This window comes from Lineus longissimus, chromosome 13, assembly GCF_910592395.1.
Source record: "Lineus longissimus chromosome 13, tnLinLong1.2, whole genome shotgun sequence".
Taxonomy (NCBI): domain Eukaryota; kingdom Metazoa; phylum Nemertea; class Pilidiophora; order Heteronemertea; family Lineidae; genus Lineus; species Lineus longissimus.
The window spans coordinates 7,972,051-7,989,594 of NC_088320.1; the positions used below are offsets into that span (position 1 = coordinate 7,972,051).

A 17,544-nucleotide genomic window follows, 5' to 3' on the forward strand; every position below is an offset into this window, starting at 1 on the left:
ACGTACATGTAGTGAATGTTTTTGTCTTGGCAGGCCCCTCAACCCCTCCCAGGACTGTTACAACCCTTGCAGTGTATGCGGTCCCAGCTTGTAAAGCTGTTGTAACTGCCTGAATGGCTGTTTTAGCAGGAGTCTGAGTGTCAGTGGCTGCTCCACCTGCTGCTGGTGTAAAAGTGACCTTGAAGTTGTCGAATGTCCCTGTTGTTAGTGTCCATTTCACAGTTACTCCCGTTGTTGTAAACGTATCCACTGTTAAATCTGATGCTAGGGCTGGTGGCACTGCAAAGATAAAAGACATATAAACAGATCAGAAACATGTACACAGCTATTAGCATGCACCCATGCTAGGGCTGGTGGCACTGCAAAGATAAAGACATAAACATGTACATAGCCATTAGCATGCACCCATGCTAGGGTTGGTGGCACTGCAAAGATAAAAGACATAAACAGATCGGATACATGTACATAGCCATGATATCACATTGGTGGCAATCGGACAAGTAAATGTAAGTTATAATGCGCAACAATTGCATTTTTGACCCTTTGAACACTGAGCTCCGGCGGGTATTTTTGGGTATTTTCAAAAAGAAATTAAAATGAAACGGCCAGGGGCCATTGTGCTCACCGTATAGATATTTGGTGCTTTGGAATTCAACCAGATTAAGAAACATTGTACATGTATAGTATATAGGTCAAACCAAAGTTGGTATGACATGTGATGTATCATTGCTTGGAGTAAGTACCATAAGAACAAGCCTATAGGCGAATATGGGTCGTCGCGTTGATGCCAGAACATCCCCAAAGTTTGGAAATGTTGTTCTTAATTCCTCCGGGTTGGGGTACCTATGGCTTGATCAAATGAATATTAATGTGGATAACTGGAAAATATTATACTCTAATGCCCAGTAAACGATTAGAGATATTTGTCAACATGAAATTTTTGGTGAAATCGCAACAAATAAAAAACTCGATGTATAGTAATCTTATGTTTTCATTTGAACTTCAAACATATTTAAATGATATTAAATCAGTGAAACACAGGGCTTGTATCACAAAATTAATGCTGGAAGCCCATTGTCTAAGAATCAAAACTGGGAGACACTGTAGTCTAAGAAAGTGTGAGGTTTGCAAGTCAGGGGAGGTTGAGGATGATTTTTCACTTCCTTGCGGTGTGCCCTAAATATGCGTCAAAACAGCAAAACTCATTGCAGTTGTAATAGAAGTGATCTCCATTTTCTGTCTCTGTCGGATCTGACTACAATTTTTCTGAAAAATCCTTCACCTCCCTCTGCTGCGATTATCAACGAGTTCTTTAAACTGCGTAACTCTATATTGTCCTGATTTCCATTATTATGTTTTTGTCTTTAAATATTTGTGATCTTATTTTGTATACCCTGTAACTTTATATTGTATATTTTGTAATTATTTTATGTAACCGTTGGCCCCTAGTGGGCGTTTTATAGTCTGGGCTCCTGACCTCACTCTCGCTGTCGTAGGTCAGGCAATAACAAAAATCTATAAATAGAACAAGTTTAGCGTCCCAAATCGTACTTTTGCGAAAATGACAATATCGCTAAAAGTGACGTCATTATATGGGGAAACCCCTTTGTCTGAAACATAAAATAACCGTAATCGCGCATTTTAAGAGTAATTCCGGTATTTCTACAGTGTAGAATGATGTGTTCAATAATAGTGCATAATCCTAGGACAGATACAGCGCTCAATTCGACCGTAAAACGATAATTGGCTCGGGAAATTACAACAATGGCTGAATCTAAAAATAACACTCCTCTTTTCTGCCGTGTTATTTGTAGACGGTTGTTGTTACCTGACCCGTTCCTAAACCCTACCAAAAGCCCGGGACGAGGTCAGAGAACCAGACTATTTAGCGTTTTAGAGTAATAAAGAATTTGAATTTGAATTTGAATTTTTCCACCGCTGTACCTTATTATCATAATTATGCCCACGTGATTAGCTGCTCGGTATTGACGAGCAAGTGACAGTCCTCATTTGCATGTACATTAATGTCATTATTATGGCTGACGCGATCCTGTAAAGTTGTGCGTAATTTCTAATTTCTCGGCAAATACTTGATTGATTTCGTTGAAATTTGAGAGTATTACAGATTAGATTACTGCTTACATTGGGTCTTCGTAGTTTCTTCATACATCATCGATAAAGACACGTAGCTTTGTGAAGAAACTCACCATACTGCTCGCTGGCCAGCACAACATTCCTGCATGCTACGTATACACGCTCATCAATTTTGAGCTCCCAATTAATAATTTTATTCATTTCGCATTTTACATGAGACGAAGGACTTAATGAACAAGATAACGAACTTTAATGAAAACTTAAGTTTTATTACGATAGGACAAATACTGGCAACGCAATTCGCATTTCAATTCAACAACTGCCGAGCATCCTAGGGCTAAAACTATCTTCATTCATAGTCAATCTCGCCATTTAGCTAAACGGACCTGAAACAAATCGATTCAGCGTCTACACTTTTACTCCGATTTGTCTCAAAATTGGTGACAAAGAGGCTGAATGTACTGCAAACAATTCCTCGGAACCAAATTTAAAAAAAAATGATTTTAAAGATATTTTTTAGTGTAAAATGCCCGTTGCTAGGCATGGTTGCTAGGCACATGCTGCCACAAACATAATGACAGAACCTGACAATAAGGGTCTGCTCTCGCGACGACCAATATCATCAAAAACAAGTCACTAATAAACGAGACATTGCACTTTTTACCTATTTTAGTTTTGGCCTCCTGGTGGCCAAGTTGAGTACCAGATCAGATCGAAATTCGGTGTCCGAGGTTACATGACGTAGGGAGTCATGTGTATCAAATTTCAAGTTCATAGGTTTAGGGGTTAAGAAACATGCCATAGTTACACACAAATTTACGCCATTTGACCTCTGTGACCTTGAAAAGCAGGTCAAATCAAAAACTCATATAATAAGTGATGTATCCTGGCTAGGAGAACCTACCATAAAAATGTTATTGAAAACGAATCACTAACTAGAAATATATAACGCAATATGGCTGTTGACTGGGCTAGTTGGTCTGACAATAGACATGCACGTGAACAGCAGAGGTTGGTTTTCCCATTTACTCACTACAGAGGTGAAGCATGGTCTATACTATTTTCGCCGTTGTCATCTCCTTGATCTTTTAAGTTTTTGCCATTTCCAAGGCGATTACCAGAGTGCTAGCAATTTACACAGAAGGTCAGTGGGCAAGGTGTTGACCCTGTTACTGGAACAGCATCAATTATGCGATCGCCTGGAATCAGTCACAGAATATCTGGTACTCAGGAAGTTAAAGACTAGTCACTGCTGGGTAGCTAGTGCAATCTGCTAGAATCAGTCACAAAATATCCATTGCTTACATGCTAATGAATAACAACTGTCAGGCTATTTATCCCTTCTCCTGGTGTCAGTCACAGAATATCCAATGCTCGGATATCAATGAATAGGAATTGCGTGTAGACATGCGTGGCTATTTATCTCATCTCTTATCTTATCTCATCTCAGCAAAAATCTAAGATGGCGGCTGGAGGCCATTTTGGATTCTGGAATGCGCCCAAAATCGATAGAGAAACTCCCCTACTGAAGACCATTACACCACAAAAGTTTGAAGTGTGTCAAACCTCTAGTTCTTCAGTTAACAATCGGAATACCAAAATCTAAGTTGGCTGCTGGCAGCCATATTGGATTTTGGAACACGCCCAAAATTGATAGAGAGCATCCCCTGAATGACCATTGCACCACAAAAGTTTGAAGTGTGTCAAACCTCTGGTTCTTCAGTTAACAATCGGAATACCAAAATCTAAGTTGGCTGCTGGCAGCCATATTGATTTTTGGGTCAGGCCCAAAATCGACAGGGAACCTCCCCTACACAACCTCATCACACCACATAAGTTTCAGGTCTGTCACTCACTTGGTTCTTGAGTTACAGGTCGGAATGCGAAAAACCAAGTCGGGCCTGGCAGCCATCTTGGATTTCAGATCGGGCCCAAAATGGATAGGGAACCTCCCCTACACTAGGTAATAACACCACATAAGTTTCAGGTCTGTCACTCACTCGGTTCTTAATTTACGGGGCGGAATACAAATCACCAAGTCGGGGACCTGGTGACTATCTTTGATTTCGGGTCTGGCCCAAAATCGATAGGGAACCTCCACTACCATAGACCATTACACCACAAAAGTTTGAAGACTGTTGGACCTCTGGTTCTCCAGTTAACGAGCGGAATGCCAAAATCTAAGATGGTGGCTGGCGGCCATCTTTGATTTCGGGTCGGGTCCAAAATCGATAGGGAACCTCCCCTACCATAGACTATTACGCCACAAAAGTTTGAAGACTGTTGGACCTCCGGTTCTCCAGTTAACGAGCGGAATACGAAAATCTAAGATGGTGGCTGGCGGCCATCTTTGATTTCGGGTCGGGCCCAAAATCGATAGGGAACCTCCCCTACCATAGACCATTACGCCACAAAAGTTTGAAGACTGTTGGACGTTCGGTTCTCTAGCAAACGAGCGGAATGCGAAAATCTAAGATGGTGGCTGGCGGCCATCTTTGATTTCAGGTCGGGCCCAAAATCGATAGGGAACCTCCCCTCCCATAGACCATTACGCCACAAAAGTTTGAAGACTGTTGGACCTCCAGTTCTCCAGTTAACGAGCGGAATGCGAAAATCTAAGATGGTGGCTGGCGGCCATCTTTGATTTCGGGTCGGGCCCAAAATCGATAGGGAACCTTCCCTATAGACCATCACACCACAAAAGTTTGAAAACTGTTGGACCTCCGGTTCTCTAGTAAACGAGCGGAATGCGAAAATCTAAGATGGCGGCTGGCAGCCATATTGGATTTTGGAACGCGCCAAAAAACAATAGGGACCCTTTGACACACTAGGCCTACACCCCCTAAAAATTTCAAGTCAGCCGAGCAAGGGGTTCTTGAGTTATAATCTGGAATTCAGTGCGGCGGACGCGGCGTACGAGGCGGACGACGCGGCGGCCGGAAACCACCTAAGAACATAATGCCCCCACTTTAGCGGGGGCATAATAAGCGAGATATTACACTTTCTAGGTTTTCACTTTCCCGCGAGGCCAAGTCGAGAATCAGACCGGACTGAAATTCAGGGTCAGAGGTTAGCTGACCTAAGGGGGTCCTTTGTTCAAAGTCTCAAGTTCATAGCCTTAGGGGTTAACAAACGTGCCATAGTTATGCTCCAATGGCCAATTTACACCATTTGACCTCTGTGGCCTTGAAAATAAGGTCAAAGTATCCTTGCTCTTGAGTACCTACCATAAAAATAAAATTGAAAACAAGTCACTATTAAGCGAGATATTGCACTTTTTACTTTTTTTAGTTTTGGCCCCCTGGTGGCCAAGTCGAGAATCAGATCAGACCGAAATTCGGTGTCAGAGGTTGTATGATGTAGGGAGTCATGTGTACCAAATTTCAAGTTCATAGCTTTATTGGTTAAGAAACATGCCACAGTTACACTCAAACGGCACATTTATGCCATTTGACCTTTGTGACCTTGAAAAGTAGGTTAAATCAAAAACACGTATGATATGTGATATATCCTTGCTAGGAGAACCTACCATAAATATTTCATCAAAAACAAATCACTAATATGTGCGATATCACACTATTTATGTTTTCAGTTTTGGCTTGTTAGTGGCCAAGTCAAGAATCAGACCGAACCGAAATTCAGTGTCAAAGGCCATCTGACCAAGGGGATCATGCATACAAAGTTTTGAGTCCTAAGCCCTAGCGGTTAAGAAACGTGCCACTGTTTTAGAAATAGGACACGACGACGATGACGACGGACGACGGACACTGCGGTGTTGTATAGACTCCCCTACGGTGAGCTAAAAAGCTAAGAGGAGGTACATGTAGCTTCATAAAGTAAACTGTACTGTTATCAAAAGAAAAATCAGAAAGGGCCTAGATTTCTCTTTATACACAGTTAGGCAGAAATCCAATCAAGTCACTGGAAGAACAGGTCAATTCATCAATTTCATTTAACCCCTTCACCACCGGACATTTTTGACATTATTCGGTTGAGTACTGGACTACAGTAGTGAAGTGATTAAAGGTGTGTTTTGATATTACGTGAATGACTTGACCCCCCCCCACCAGAAATTGATACGTAACTTGATATCCCATCCAATTCTTTTTGAAAAGTGAAACTATTGCAGCTAGTATGGGCTGGGAAAATAACACAACTTACCATGGCCGTGACCATGTATCAAGAAAAACCTAGGCCTTTTTCGATTTCTTTTTTACTGTATATACCATTTCAGCAATACGGACCCAACTACATTGTATAAAAGTGCACAATGACAATCCTGCAACATCTCGCTCGAATGCGTCATAGGCCTTTGGGACATTGCCATGCTTAGTTTCATCGCCAGCTGTGCACACGTCCAATTCGATTATTGATATTCAATTATTTCTGGCGTGGTTTGCTGTAAAATTCCAAATGAAATTTTTCCAATTCTTATGATCAAAACGTTGTAATTTAAAATCTAATTAGCTCCAACAATAAAGTAATGACTTGCTAAAAAAATATGATATGGTTGACATCCACTGATCTGACTGACGTCAGAGGCATGTACATTTACATGAAGCTGATGAAATGGCCAATGGTACCGCTGATGCCTGAAGAAATGGAGGCAGGCATATACATGTATCTGATGAAATGGCCCATACTACAGCTGATGCCTGATGAAATGGAGGCAGACATGTAAATGTATCTGATGAAATGGCCAATGGTACCGCTGATGCCTGATAAAATGGAGGAAGACATGTATTGTAAATGTATCTGATAAAATGGCCCATACTACAGCTGATGCTCGATAAAATGGAGGAAGACATGCACATGTATCTGATGAAATGGCCAATGGTACCGCTGATGCCTGATGAAATGGAGGCAGACATATAAATGTATCTGATGAAATGGCCCATACTACAGCTGATGCTCGATAAAATGGAGGTATTTACTCCGCCCTCCTGCACCTCTTTAAAAGGTGAAAAGGGAGGACAAACTGAAAAATAGTAATGTGGCCTCAATAAATTGTGCTTTTGATCAACTATATCTGCAAGCTAGGCCAGCTCAGATCACCAAACAACAAAAGGCAGACTTACAAAAAACTTAGCCAGAAAGGCTGCTGGCTGAGAAATTATTTCTTTTTGTTATTGAAACTCACCTGCGGCCACCGCGGACAACTGAATTACCCATAATCCAATGGTAACCAGTGCCACTCGGCACATATTTCTGGAGAAACTTAGCTCGAATTTCATTTTGAAGATGGAAGTCATGTGTCCGATATCACAACCTGGATGGAAGCAGGAAGACTGTGCCAGCAGTCTTTGCACCAGGAATGCCTGAAAATGGAAAGTGATGAGGTTGTATGAGAATATTGTCAATAACTCTTTCATCCTGTTACTCGTATTACGCGGTTTGATCTGAAAACCGAGGGCAATTTCTGAAAATCAGACTTTCAAAATTGGCAGACGATAGCATAGATTGCTACGCCATCTGATACCTACCAATCAAACTACAATCGATTGAAAAGATCGTCAATGCGTTGTCATATGTTGCCTGGGGCACCACAAGTGTATCATATGTTGCCTGGGGCACCACAAGTGTATCATATGTTGCCTGGGGCACCACAAGTGTATCATATGTTGCCTGGGGCACCACAAGTGTATCATATGTTGCCTGGGGCACCACAAGTGTATCATATGTTGCCTGGGGAACCACAAGTGTATCATATGTTGCCTGGGGAACCACAAGTGTATCATATGTTGCCTGGGGCACCACAAGTGTATCATATGTTGCCTGGGGCACCACAAGTGTATCATATGTTGCCTGGGGCACCACAAGTGTATCATATGTTGCCTGGGGCACCACAAGTGTATCATATGTTGCCTGGGGAACCACAAGTGTATCATATGTTGCCTGGGGAACCACAAGTGTATCATAAGTTGCCTGGGGAACCACAAGTGTATCATATGTTGCCTTGGGAACCACAAGTGTATCATATGTTGCCTTGGGAACCACAAGTGTATCATATGTTGCCTGGGGCACAACAAGTGTATTTAAGGTGAAGGCATCATGTGACAGTGCGGGAAATTTGAATTTGAAAAACTCTGAGTATACGGTTGGCGGCTGTGAAATTAAACATGGTGGACCCTGTAAATGTATATACGGCTTGTGGGCTGAAAGAGTTAAATGCCAGGAAAAAATCAGAACAGAAGTACATTTTATATCACTCCTGAACAAAAACGTCTCTTATAACAACTACCAACCGAATGATTTATTGAAATATGATGTGTGGTGGGCCAGGTCAAAAGAAAGGAATTAGATTAAACAGAGGACATGGGATCGGTGTGCAGACTTGGCATTGTTTTGCATTAGATATGCATGACTTTCGGTAATTCATTATAGAAATATTGAATTCCCGAACACGCAACCAATTATACTTCCTAGGGCAGTTCTATTCAAGTAACTGCCATGATGACGCCAGTGCTGCAAAACTCACATGCAACACATGTCTCCATCCGCCATTGTCTGCTGTTCAATGTCTATCAGGTTGCGTCTTTCAGAGTATTGTTGATAGATCATTGTGTGGCATGACAGCTGGTCATCCAACTGACGTATTGAATGTTGACCTAAATCTGAAGGATCACCATTTTAGCTGATTAACTGCACGTTACCATATTTACAGAGACAAACATGTATGGCAGTAAACAGGGCTATAGTCATCCCTTAGCACAGGTAACCATGGTGAGGCTTGGAGATTGGGGAATTCCCTACATCATCGGGCAGTGCAGACCAAATTTACACAAGAGAAAAATTAATTTGGAGAATATGATAAAGTAGAACCTCTCTATTAAGGACACCCACATGACTGACAAGTGCTGTCCTTAATAGAGAGGTGTCCTGATTAGAGAGGTCAAATTGAATGGAACCAACCAATTTGGGACCAAACCTAGTGTCTTTAATAGAGAGGTGTCCGCTAAGGGAGGTTCCACTGTAATAGTACACAAGAGCATATTTGCTGGCATTACAACACACTAGGGAGTTGGACCCGTGGGCCAATACCAAGTGTGTTTGAGGTCGGTTTAGTTTGGTGGCATTTGGCCAGTACTTTGCAATTACTTTTTCTACCTGAATTTGACCTTTACCTTTACCTCCAGTGGCCTACTGGTATTAACAAGGCTGAAAAAATTGGTACCCAAAACGCACCGCGGCAAGACGGTGACGTTGGTACTTACCACCATTTTATAACGCTATGTTACACCATGCCCCCCTCGCAGCACCAAGTTCTTTGTACGCAGAACACCCCTCTCATTGTATGGGATCTCTAAGCTCGTCTTGGTCATATGTGGGCCTTACAACGTGAGATAATGTGAATGCCATTGCCATGGTAAAAATGGTGGTATTTACCGACGTGTATCTGGCAACTTGTGCGGTGCACGGCGGGTCCAACATGTCTGGCTCAACAAACATGTACCAAGATTGATGGAAATTAATTTATTATTATTAGCCTGGTTAAAAATCTGCCTCATTTTGACTTTGACCTTTGAACACCAGTGACACACTGGTATCAACCTGGCTGAGCTTACCAAGTTTAGTAAAAATTGGTTCGTATACATTGAATTGGTGGCAATCATTGACCTTTGGGCATAATTTTGACCACCTGACCTTCACGTTTGACCTTATGACCTTAACCTTTGACCATCCAGTGGCAAACTGGCCGACAGGGGCAGTATCTAGGGGCCATTGTGCACGCGTATGTTATAGACGGACGTCTGCATGGATTGGGGATCATCCCATGCAGCATGATTATTTCATACTTTCTCTATTTTTAAATAGAGAAAGTATGAAATAATCATGCTGCATGGGATATTAAGAGTATTAAAATACTCTTAATATATCATCTTTTTTGTATTTCAATATTTATCTTTACCCCCAAAGTATCTATTGGAAATATCTTTATTTCTTAATTTCCAAGAAACCTGCAGAGAATTAGATCAACCACCAATCAATGTGATGTCATCATAGCATCATGCAACTTTGAGTTCAAACCAAAGGATTTCGTACTCATGTCTACATACGGATATGGGCAGTTAAATGCAGATGTATGCTCTTCTCTGTAAATGATTATTTTCTTAGAATGAACCAACAACTTTCAAACACAGACAACAGAAAAAAAATCAAAAAACCACTCAAGCTGTCAGACTTTTTCTCCAGATAACATTGGCAAAGTCCGATAATTTGTTGGTGTCACCAATTTGTCCGATGGCCATGAGGTCATGTTTTGGCTTGTCCTTTTGTCCAATGGCCATGACGTCATGTTTTGGCTTGTCCTTTTGTCTGATGGCCATGACGTCATGTTTTGGCCTGTCCTTTTGTCCGATGGCCATGATGTCATGTTTTGGCCTGTCCTTTTGTCCGATGGCCATGATGTCATGTTTTGGCCTGTCCTTTTGTCCGATGGCCATGATGTCATGTTTTGGCTTGTCCTTTTGTCCGATGGCCATGACGTCATGTTTTGGCCTGTCCTTTTGTCCGAAGGCCATGATGTCATGTTTTGGTTTGTCCTTTTGTCCGATGGCCATGATGTCATGTTTTGGCTTGTCCTTTTGTCCGATGGCCATGATGTCATGTTTTGGCCTGTCCTTTTGTCCGATGGCCATGACGTCATGTTTTGGCTTGTCCTTTTGTCTGATGGCCATGACATCATGTTTTGGTCTGTCCTTCTGTCTGATGGCCATGACGTCATGTTTTGGCTTGTCCCTTTGTCTGATGGTCATGACGTCATGTTTTGGCCTGTCCTTTTGTCCGATGGCCATGATGTCATGTTTCGGCTTGTCCTTTTGTCCAATGGCCATGATGCCATGTTTTCGCCTGTCCTTTTGTCTGATGGCCATGACGTTATGTTTTGGCTTGTCCTTTTGTCTGATGACCATGACGTCATGTTTTGGCCTGTCCTTTTGTCCGATGGCCATGATGTCATGTTTTGGCTTGTCCTTTTGTCTGATGGCCATGATGTCATGTTTTGGATAGTCATTTTGTCCGATGGCCATGACGTCATGTTTTTCGCTTGTCCTTTTGTCCGATGGCCATGATGTCATGTTTTCGCTTGTCCTTTTGTCCGATGGCCATGATGTCATGTTTTCGCTTGTCCTTTTGTCCGATGGCCATGATGCCATGTTTTGGATAGTCATTTTGTCCGATGGCCATGACGTCATGTTTTTCGCTTGTCCTTTTGTCCGATGGCCATGACGTCATGTTTTGGCTAATTGTCCTTTTGTCCGATGGCCATGACGTCATGTTCTGGCTTGTCCTTTTGTCCGATGGCCATGATGTCATGTTTTGGCTTGTCCTTTTGTCCGATGGCCATGACGTCATGTTTTGGTTTGTCCTTTTGTCCGATGGCCATGATGCCATGTTTTGGCTTGTCCTTTTGTCTGATGGCCATGACGTCATGTTTTGGCTTGTCCTTTTGTCCGATGGCCATGATGTCATGTTTTGGATTGTCCTTTTGTTCGAAGGCCAATGATGTCATGTTTTGGATAGTCATTTTAGCCAATTTTGGGGTAACTAATAAAACGGTCTTAGATTGGTGAAACATAGTATTTTAAAACTCAGTGTACCAATTATAATTGGTCATGACACAGCATTATTGGAATGTTTGTGCCTTGCACTCCAGAACAACAGAACTCCATATCATCAAATGGGTGTGTCCATATGGTTGCTTGGCAACTACAAACATTATGTTGTGATCGCTTTGCGGTAAAGGCAATTGTTGTAAGCGCTCAAATTACTCAGCGAGTGGGTATTCTGGAGCGCTCTTTCCCCAAAGGCAACTGCAAAAAGGTAGGCCATTAGGAGGGACTTAAAAGTCTGGAGGGAATCAATGTTACTGAGCTTTTGTGGCAGCTGGTTCCACAGTTTTGAAGCAGCTGCCGCAAAGAAATGACCACCAAGAGTCCGGCAACTGAACTGAAGAACTTCAAGGAACATCACAGATCCTGATCTAATGCTTCGGCAATTGATCCTTCTTAACTGAATCATGGATTTGAGATATCCTGGTGCCTCCCCAGTCAAGCACTTGAACACCAAGAGCAGAATCTTGTACTGGATCCTGAGCTTGACTGGTGGTCAAACTTTCCCACCAAACACACAACTCTTGCGGCAGAGTTGAAAACCCGTTGGATTCGGCCTTCCCATCACTTCATCCTTTCGATCTGGGTGAAGGAGATAAAGTGTTTTTCCAATTCTTATCTTATCTTATGGCGGTGGGACATAAGGCCACAGCACGATTCCTCCAGCCTTTATGGTCTCTTGCTGCCCGTTGTGCCTCATCCCATGTCAGCCCCATGAGTTTCAGCTCCTCTGCCATAGTCCTCCACCAGGTGGCTTTGGGTCAGCCTTGTTTCCTCTACTCAGGGTTAATTCGGGGGCAAAACTGGTGACTGGTGAAACAAAAGTTCCTGAAACTGTTTTTATGGGAACTGACATTTTTAGTAACCAGAAAATATTATCAACTGCTTTTAGCTGAATGGATATATTTTAGTCATCAGTAGCAGGTTTGGCCCCCTAGGAGTCAATAGATGAACTATGTTTAATTTGCTCTTAACATTGGATAGCCTCATAATTAAAGTCATATACCCGGTTAACGTGAAACTATTTATCATATACCCTATGCGCATTGATCCGGGAGACAAAAAGTGAACCCAAGACAGTCTTTTCCAATATAAGAGTGTCCTTGTTTCCCTTTATAACATTTCAGTGGGCGAAAATCCAAGATTCAAGTATTGCATGACCCATGAGGGTGATCCACCCATGCGATGAAAATATCTGGATCACAAGAGAAATAATGATGTGCATTCTCGTGCAGCTCTGGGCACGGTTGTTCAAAAGCACCAAAGTCATGTTATCCCTACAAAATGTTCACGTTAAGACTTAACGTCTCCGTTAAAGCTAACGTGGTTTTGAACAACTTAGCCCTGCCGTTTGTTACGTCATATTGTTGAAATTCTCCACGTCGCGACTTTACGATGATTTCGTGAGGTAGTGACATCGTTGTCGACTCAAAGGTTACGCCTTCACATCAGGAGAGAATTTTTGTCACAAAATTTTTTAAAAATCGCCCTTTAATCGATATTTTCTTAATATTTCTGGGGGAGGTGTACACACGCAAAAGTGTCCGTCCACGGATAGTTGATGGCCCATGGACGTTCTGTCCACGTCAGTCCATGGATGGAACGTTCATGATTAGAACAAACAACGTTTTACAACTGGTAAATCCAAAATGAGACACTCAAGATGGGCCACAAAATGATATGTAAAGCATTAAAGAGTGGCAGTATTCAAACCAGTGACTGCCTTTTGAATGAAATGGCCAGGGCCATTGTGCTCACCTCATGTGGAGGAAAGATGGATAAAGAGCATGGTATTGTGTCATGTAGTGTTAGGTTTGATGTAGGTCCAAGCAATTACAATTTCCCCAAAATGGCCAATTTACAGTACATTCGACCTCTGTGACCTTGAAAAGTAGGTCAAATCAAAGAAGACCCGGGTGACACATTGAATGGTTGTAAGAATTAGATGTACCTATGATATAAAATTGGTGCCAATCGGGCAAGTCATTACTAGGAATAATGGCATTTTGAAGAATTTAGGATTTGGCCCCCTCCCTGGAGGCCAAACGACAAATCAGATCGCACCAAACTTCGGTACCTGAGATCACCTGACCAAGGGGTACATGTGTACTTAATTTGTGATCAATAGTCATTGCAGTTAAGAAACGTGCCATAGTTACGGCCTGACGGCGAATTTACGCCATTTGACCTCTGTGACCTTGACAAGAAGGTCAAATTAAAAACCTGTGTGACATTTACTGAATGGTGGTTAGATGTACCCATGATATCAAATTGGTGGCAATCGGGCAAGAAGTTAAGGAATAATCACATTTTTAAGGTTTTTGGATTTTGCCCCTTGGTGGTCAAGTGGTGAATCATATTGGACCAAACTTCGGTCCCTGAGATCACCTGACTAAGGGGTAAATGTGTACCAAATTTGGTATCAATAGTCATTGCAGTTTAGAAACGTGCCATCGTTACATCCTAATGGCCAATTTACACCATTTGACCTCTGTGACCTTGAAAAGGAGGTCAAATCAAAAACCTGGAGGATATATGATGCACCTTTGCTAGAAGTACCTACCATATTTTTTTCAAAATTTCCCGACTACTATTAAGGGAGATATTGCATATTTTCACTTTTAACGTTTGGCCCCCTGGTGGCCAAACCATGAAACGAATCGGACCGAAATTTGGTCTCCAAGGTGTCATTACATAATGGTACATGTGTACCAAGCTCTAACAGTTACGAAACGTGCCCTGCTAACGGACGACGGACGACGACGGACGACGACGACGACGACGACGACGACGACGACGACGACGACGACGACGACGACGACGGACGACGGACGCCACGGTATGGGATAAGCTCACCTCTGCTAAGAGGTGAGCTAAAAAGCCAGGTGCATGGTTTTCAGTGCACCATAAAATCCTAGGTGCACTGTTTTTTTTACCACCAACCAACTTTTCTTCTGGTATCCGTCGACAACGTTAGTCTGGTGGACACGAGGTTGGCCTTAAACTTGCTTGAAATCGAAAATTTGGACAACACACGTGTACTACAGCGCAAACGGCAGCATTCTGACATATAGAAACATGTGGTCTGATTCTATTTTTACTTGTCACTAAGTGATCACGCGTCCAACCTCGTATGCAGGGTAATGTGGCTTTCTCATTGGTCGAACGTTAATTTTGTTTACAGCCTTATAAGGCACTTGAGCGCAACGCAGTATTTCTCTGAAGGAGAAAAGCTTGATGGGTTATATCCGGTACGCGCGAGACTACCGCAAAGATATTTCCAGAACTGCGAGATTTACGTCGGAGTACCGGTATAGTATGTCTTCTCTTGAGTATATAATTTCGGCGGGAATATTGCATCTCGGCTCGTGCACCTGCGGCAGTCGCGTCCGGTTTCTATAATTTCTGTCTATCATGGCCTAGTCTTTAGCACAAAAATAGTTCGATAATTGAAATGTCTGACTTACTGACCCCAGTGTAATTAGCATCACTTTCCACTGCGTCGCAATCATTTTTTAGGCGCGCGATTTTTTAATGCATTTTAAAGGGCAGGCGCGCGATGTTTCATTCACCTAAAAAAAATTGAGGCGCGCGATGGTGCGCGGGCGCGATCGCGCGCCTCAAAAGGCAGTCACTGTCAAACCTCTGGAAAATAAAAATAAATTGGCCAAGTTTACCTGTATTCCATCATAGAGTCTATGATGGCCCATCATAGATTCTATAACGGATTCCATCTACTATCCACTGACAGCCCATGGACATTCCATCCATGAGGGCCATCAACTATCCATGGATGGCCCATGGATGGATCGTTCCTGATTAATCAACATCATCTATAAGTGGACAGAAACTTTTGCTTGTGTAGCATATGATAAGTAATGAAATGGCCAGGGCCATTGTGCTCACCTCATGTGGAGGAAAGATGGATAAAGAGCATGGTATTGTGTCATGTAGTGTTAGGTTTGATGTAGGTCCAAGCAATTACAATTTCCCCAAAATGGCCAATTTACAGTACATTCGACCTCTGTGCCCTTGAAAAGTAGGTCAAATCAAAGAAGACCCGGGTGACACATTGAACGGTTGTTAGAATTAGATGTACCTATGATATAAAATTGGTGCCAATCGGGCAAGTCATTACTAGGAATAATGGCATTTTGAAGAATTTAGGATTTGGCCCCCTCCCTGGAGGTCAAACGGCAAATCAGATGGCACCAAACTTCAGTACCTGAGATCACCTGACCAAGGGGTACATGTGTACTTAATTTGTGATCAATAGTCATTGCAGTTAAGAAACGTGCCATAGTTACGGCCTGACAGCGAATTTACGCCATTTGACCTCTGTGACCTTGACAAGAAGGTCAAATTAAAAACCTGTGTGACATATACTGTATGGTGGTTAGATGTACCCATGATATCAAATTGGTGGCAATCGGGCAAGAAGTTAAGGAATAATCACATTTTTAAGGTTTTTGGATTTTGCCCCCTGGTGGTCAAGTGGTGAATCATATTGGACCAAACTTTGGTCCCTGAGATCACCTGACTAAGGGGTAAATGTGTACCAAATTTGGTATCAATAGTCATTGCAGTTTAGAAACGTGCCATCGTTACATCCTAACGGCCAATTTACACCATTTGACCTCTGTGACCTTGAAAAGGAAGTCAAATCAAAAACCCGGAGGATATATGATGCACCTTTGCTAGAAGTACCTACCATATTTTTTTCAAAATTTCCCGACTACTATTAAGGGAGATATTGCATATTTTCACTTTTAACGTTTGGCCCCCTGGTGGCCAAACCATGAAACGAATCGGACCGAAATTTGGTCTCCAAGGTGTCATTACATAAGGGTACATGTGTACCAAGTTTCAACTCAATAGCTCTAACAGTTACGAAACGTGCCCTGCTAACGGACGACGGACGACGACGACGACGACGACGACGACGACGACGACGACGACGACGACGGACGACGGACGCCACGGTATGGGATAAGCTCACCTCTGCTAAGAGGTGAGCTAAAAAACTGCACTCGTGTATGATTCTCGTCATCCAGATGGCACGAGATGATTTCCTCGGCCTGAAAGAACTCGACCTGCAGTCCTGAGCTCTCAGACTGGGCAAAATCATCTTGTACGATCTTGATACTTAGATCAACCACTTGTGCAGTTTTCTTATTTTATCATGTCTATGTGGGAAGTTTTATTTGATGTGATCACCTAATCATCATGATGAGGGCATTTTTAGTATGCCCCTCCCCCAAACGTTGCCAAAAATTACAGCTTATGGCCCGAAATTAGGGAAATATCATTCGCCAACCAATTACGATATTCTCTGTTGTGGGGCCATCCCTGCAGAAAGACAAGTAACATGACCCAACGCGACTGGAAATGGGCATTGTTTAGTTGGTAAAGTATAGGTTCACTATCCACTCCCGATGTTATGCTCAATCCAGAAAGCACACATCCGGCTAATGACATGTGCGCGGAATGCCAACATGAGTCAACATTTATCACCATCAATGAAATGTCAGATTTATTCAATTATTATATGAAGCAAGAAGAGAGGCATTGAATGGACCAAGGAAATGGCAGAATAGCGAGTGGTAACATACCAACTTCTCGCATGACAAACAATACTGAAAAACCTGGGGAATCAATTCCCCATGTTGCCGAGAATCAGCCAGGCCTGAAAGCATGCCGAGCTGCCTGTGGTCCTGGGATAGAAAACTGTTATTTAGTAATGTTAGAAAAACTTTGGAGTCTTTAACCTCTTGACTACCGCCGACCACTATAGCGGTCCCAATCAAATACACTTGTTTACCAGCGATCGCTTGAGCCG

At 42.5% G+C, this 17,544-nt stretch overlaps 1 protein-coding gene across 5 annotated transcripts in view; it reads right to left on the minus strand.

Moving 5' to 3' along the window:
* Positions 1–17,544, minus strand: part of LOC135497923 (uncharacterized) — a 177,784-nt gene that overhangs the window by 140,349 nt on the left and 19,891 nt on the right. For all 5 annotated transcript variants that reach the window (XM_064787955.1, XM_064787952.1, XM_064787953.1 and 2 more), the window contains exons 2-3: positions 7,235–7,412; positions 7–279 (exon numbers count right to left, since the gene is read on the minus strand). In XM_064787955.1, the coding sequence (XP_064644025.1) occupies positions 7–279; positions 7,235–7,346 (385 nt within the window). In that variant the 5' untranslated portion in view covers positions 7,347–7,412. The remainder of the gene's footprint in view (positions 1–6; positions 280–7,234; positions 7,413–17,544) is intronic.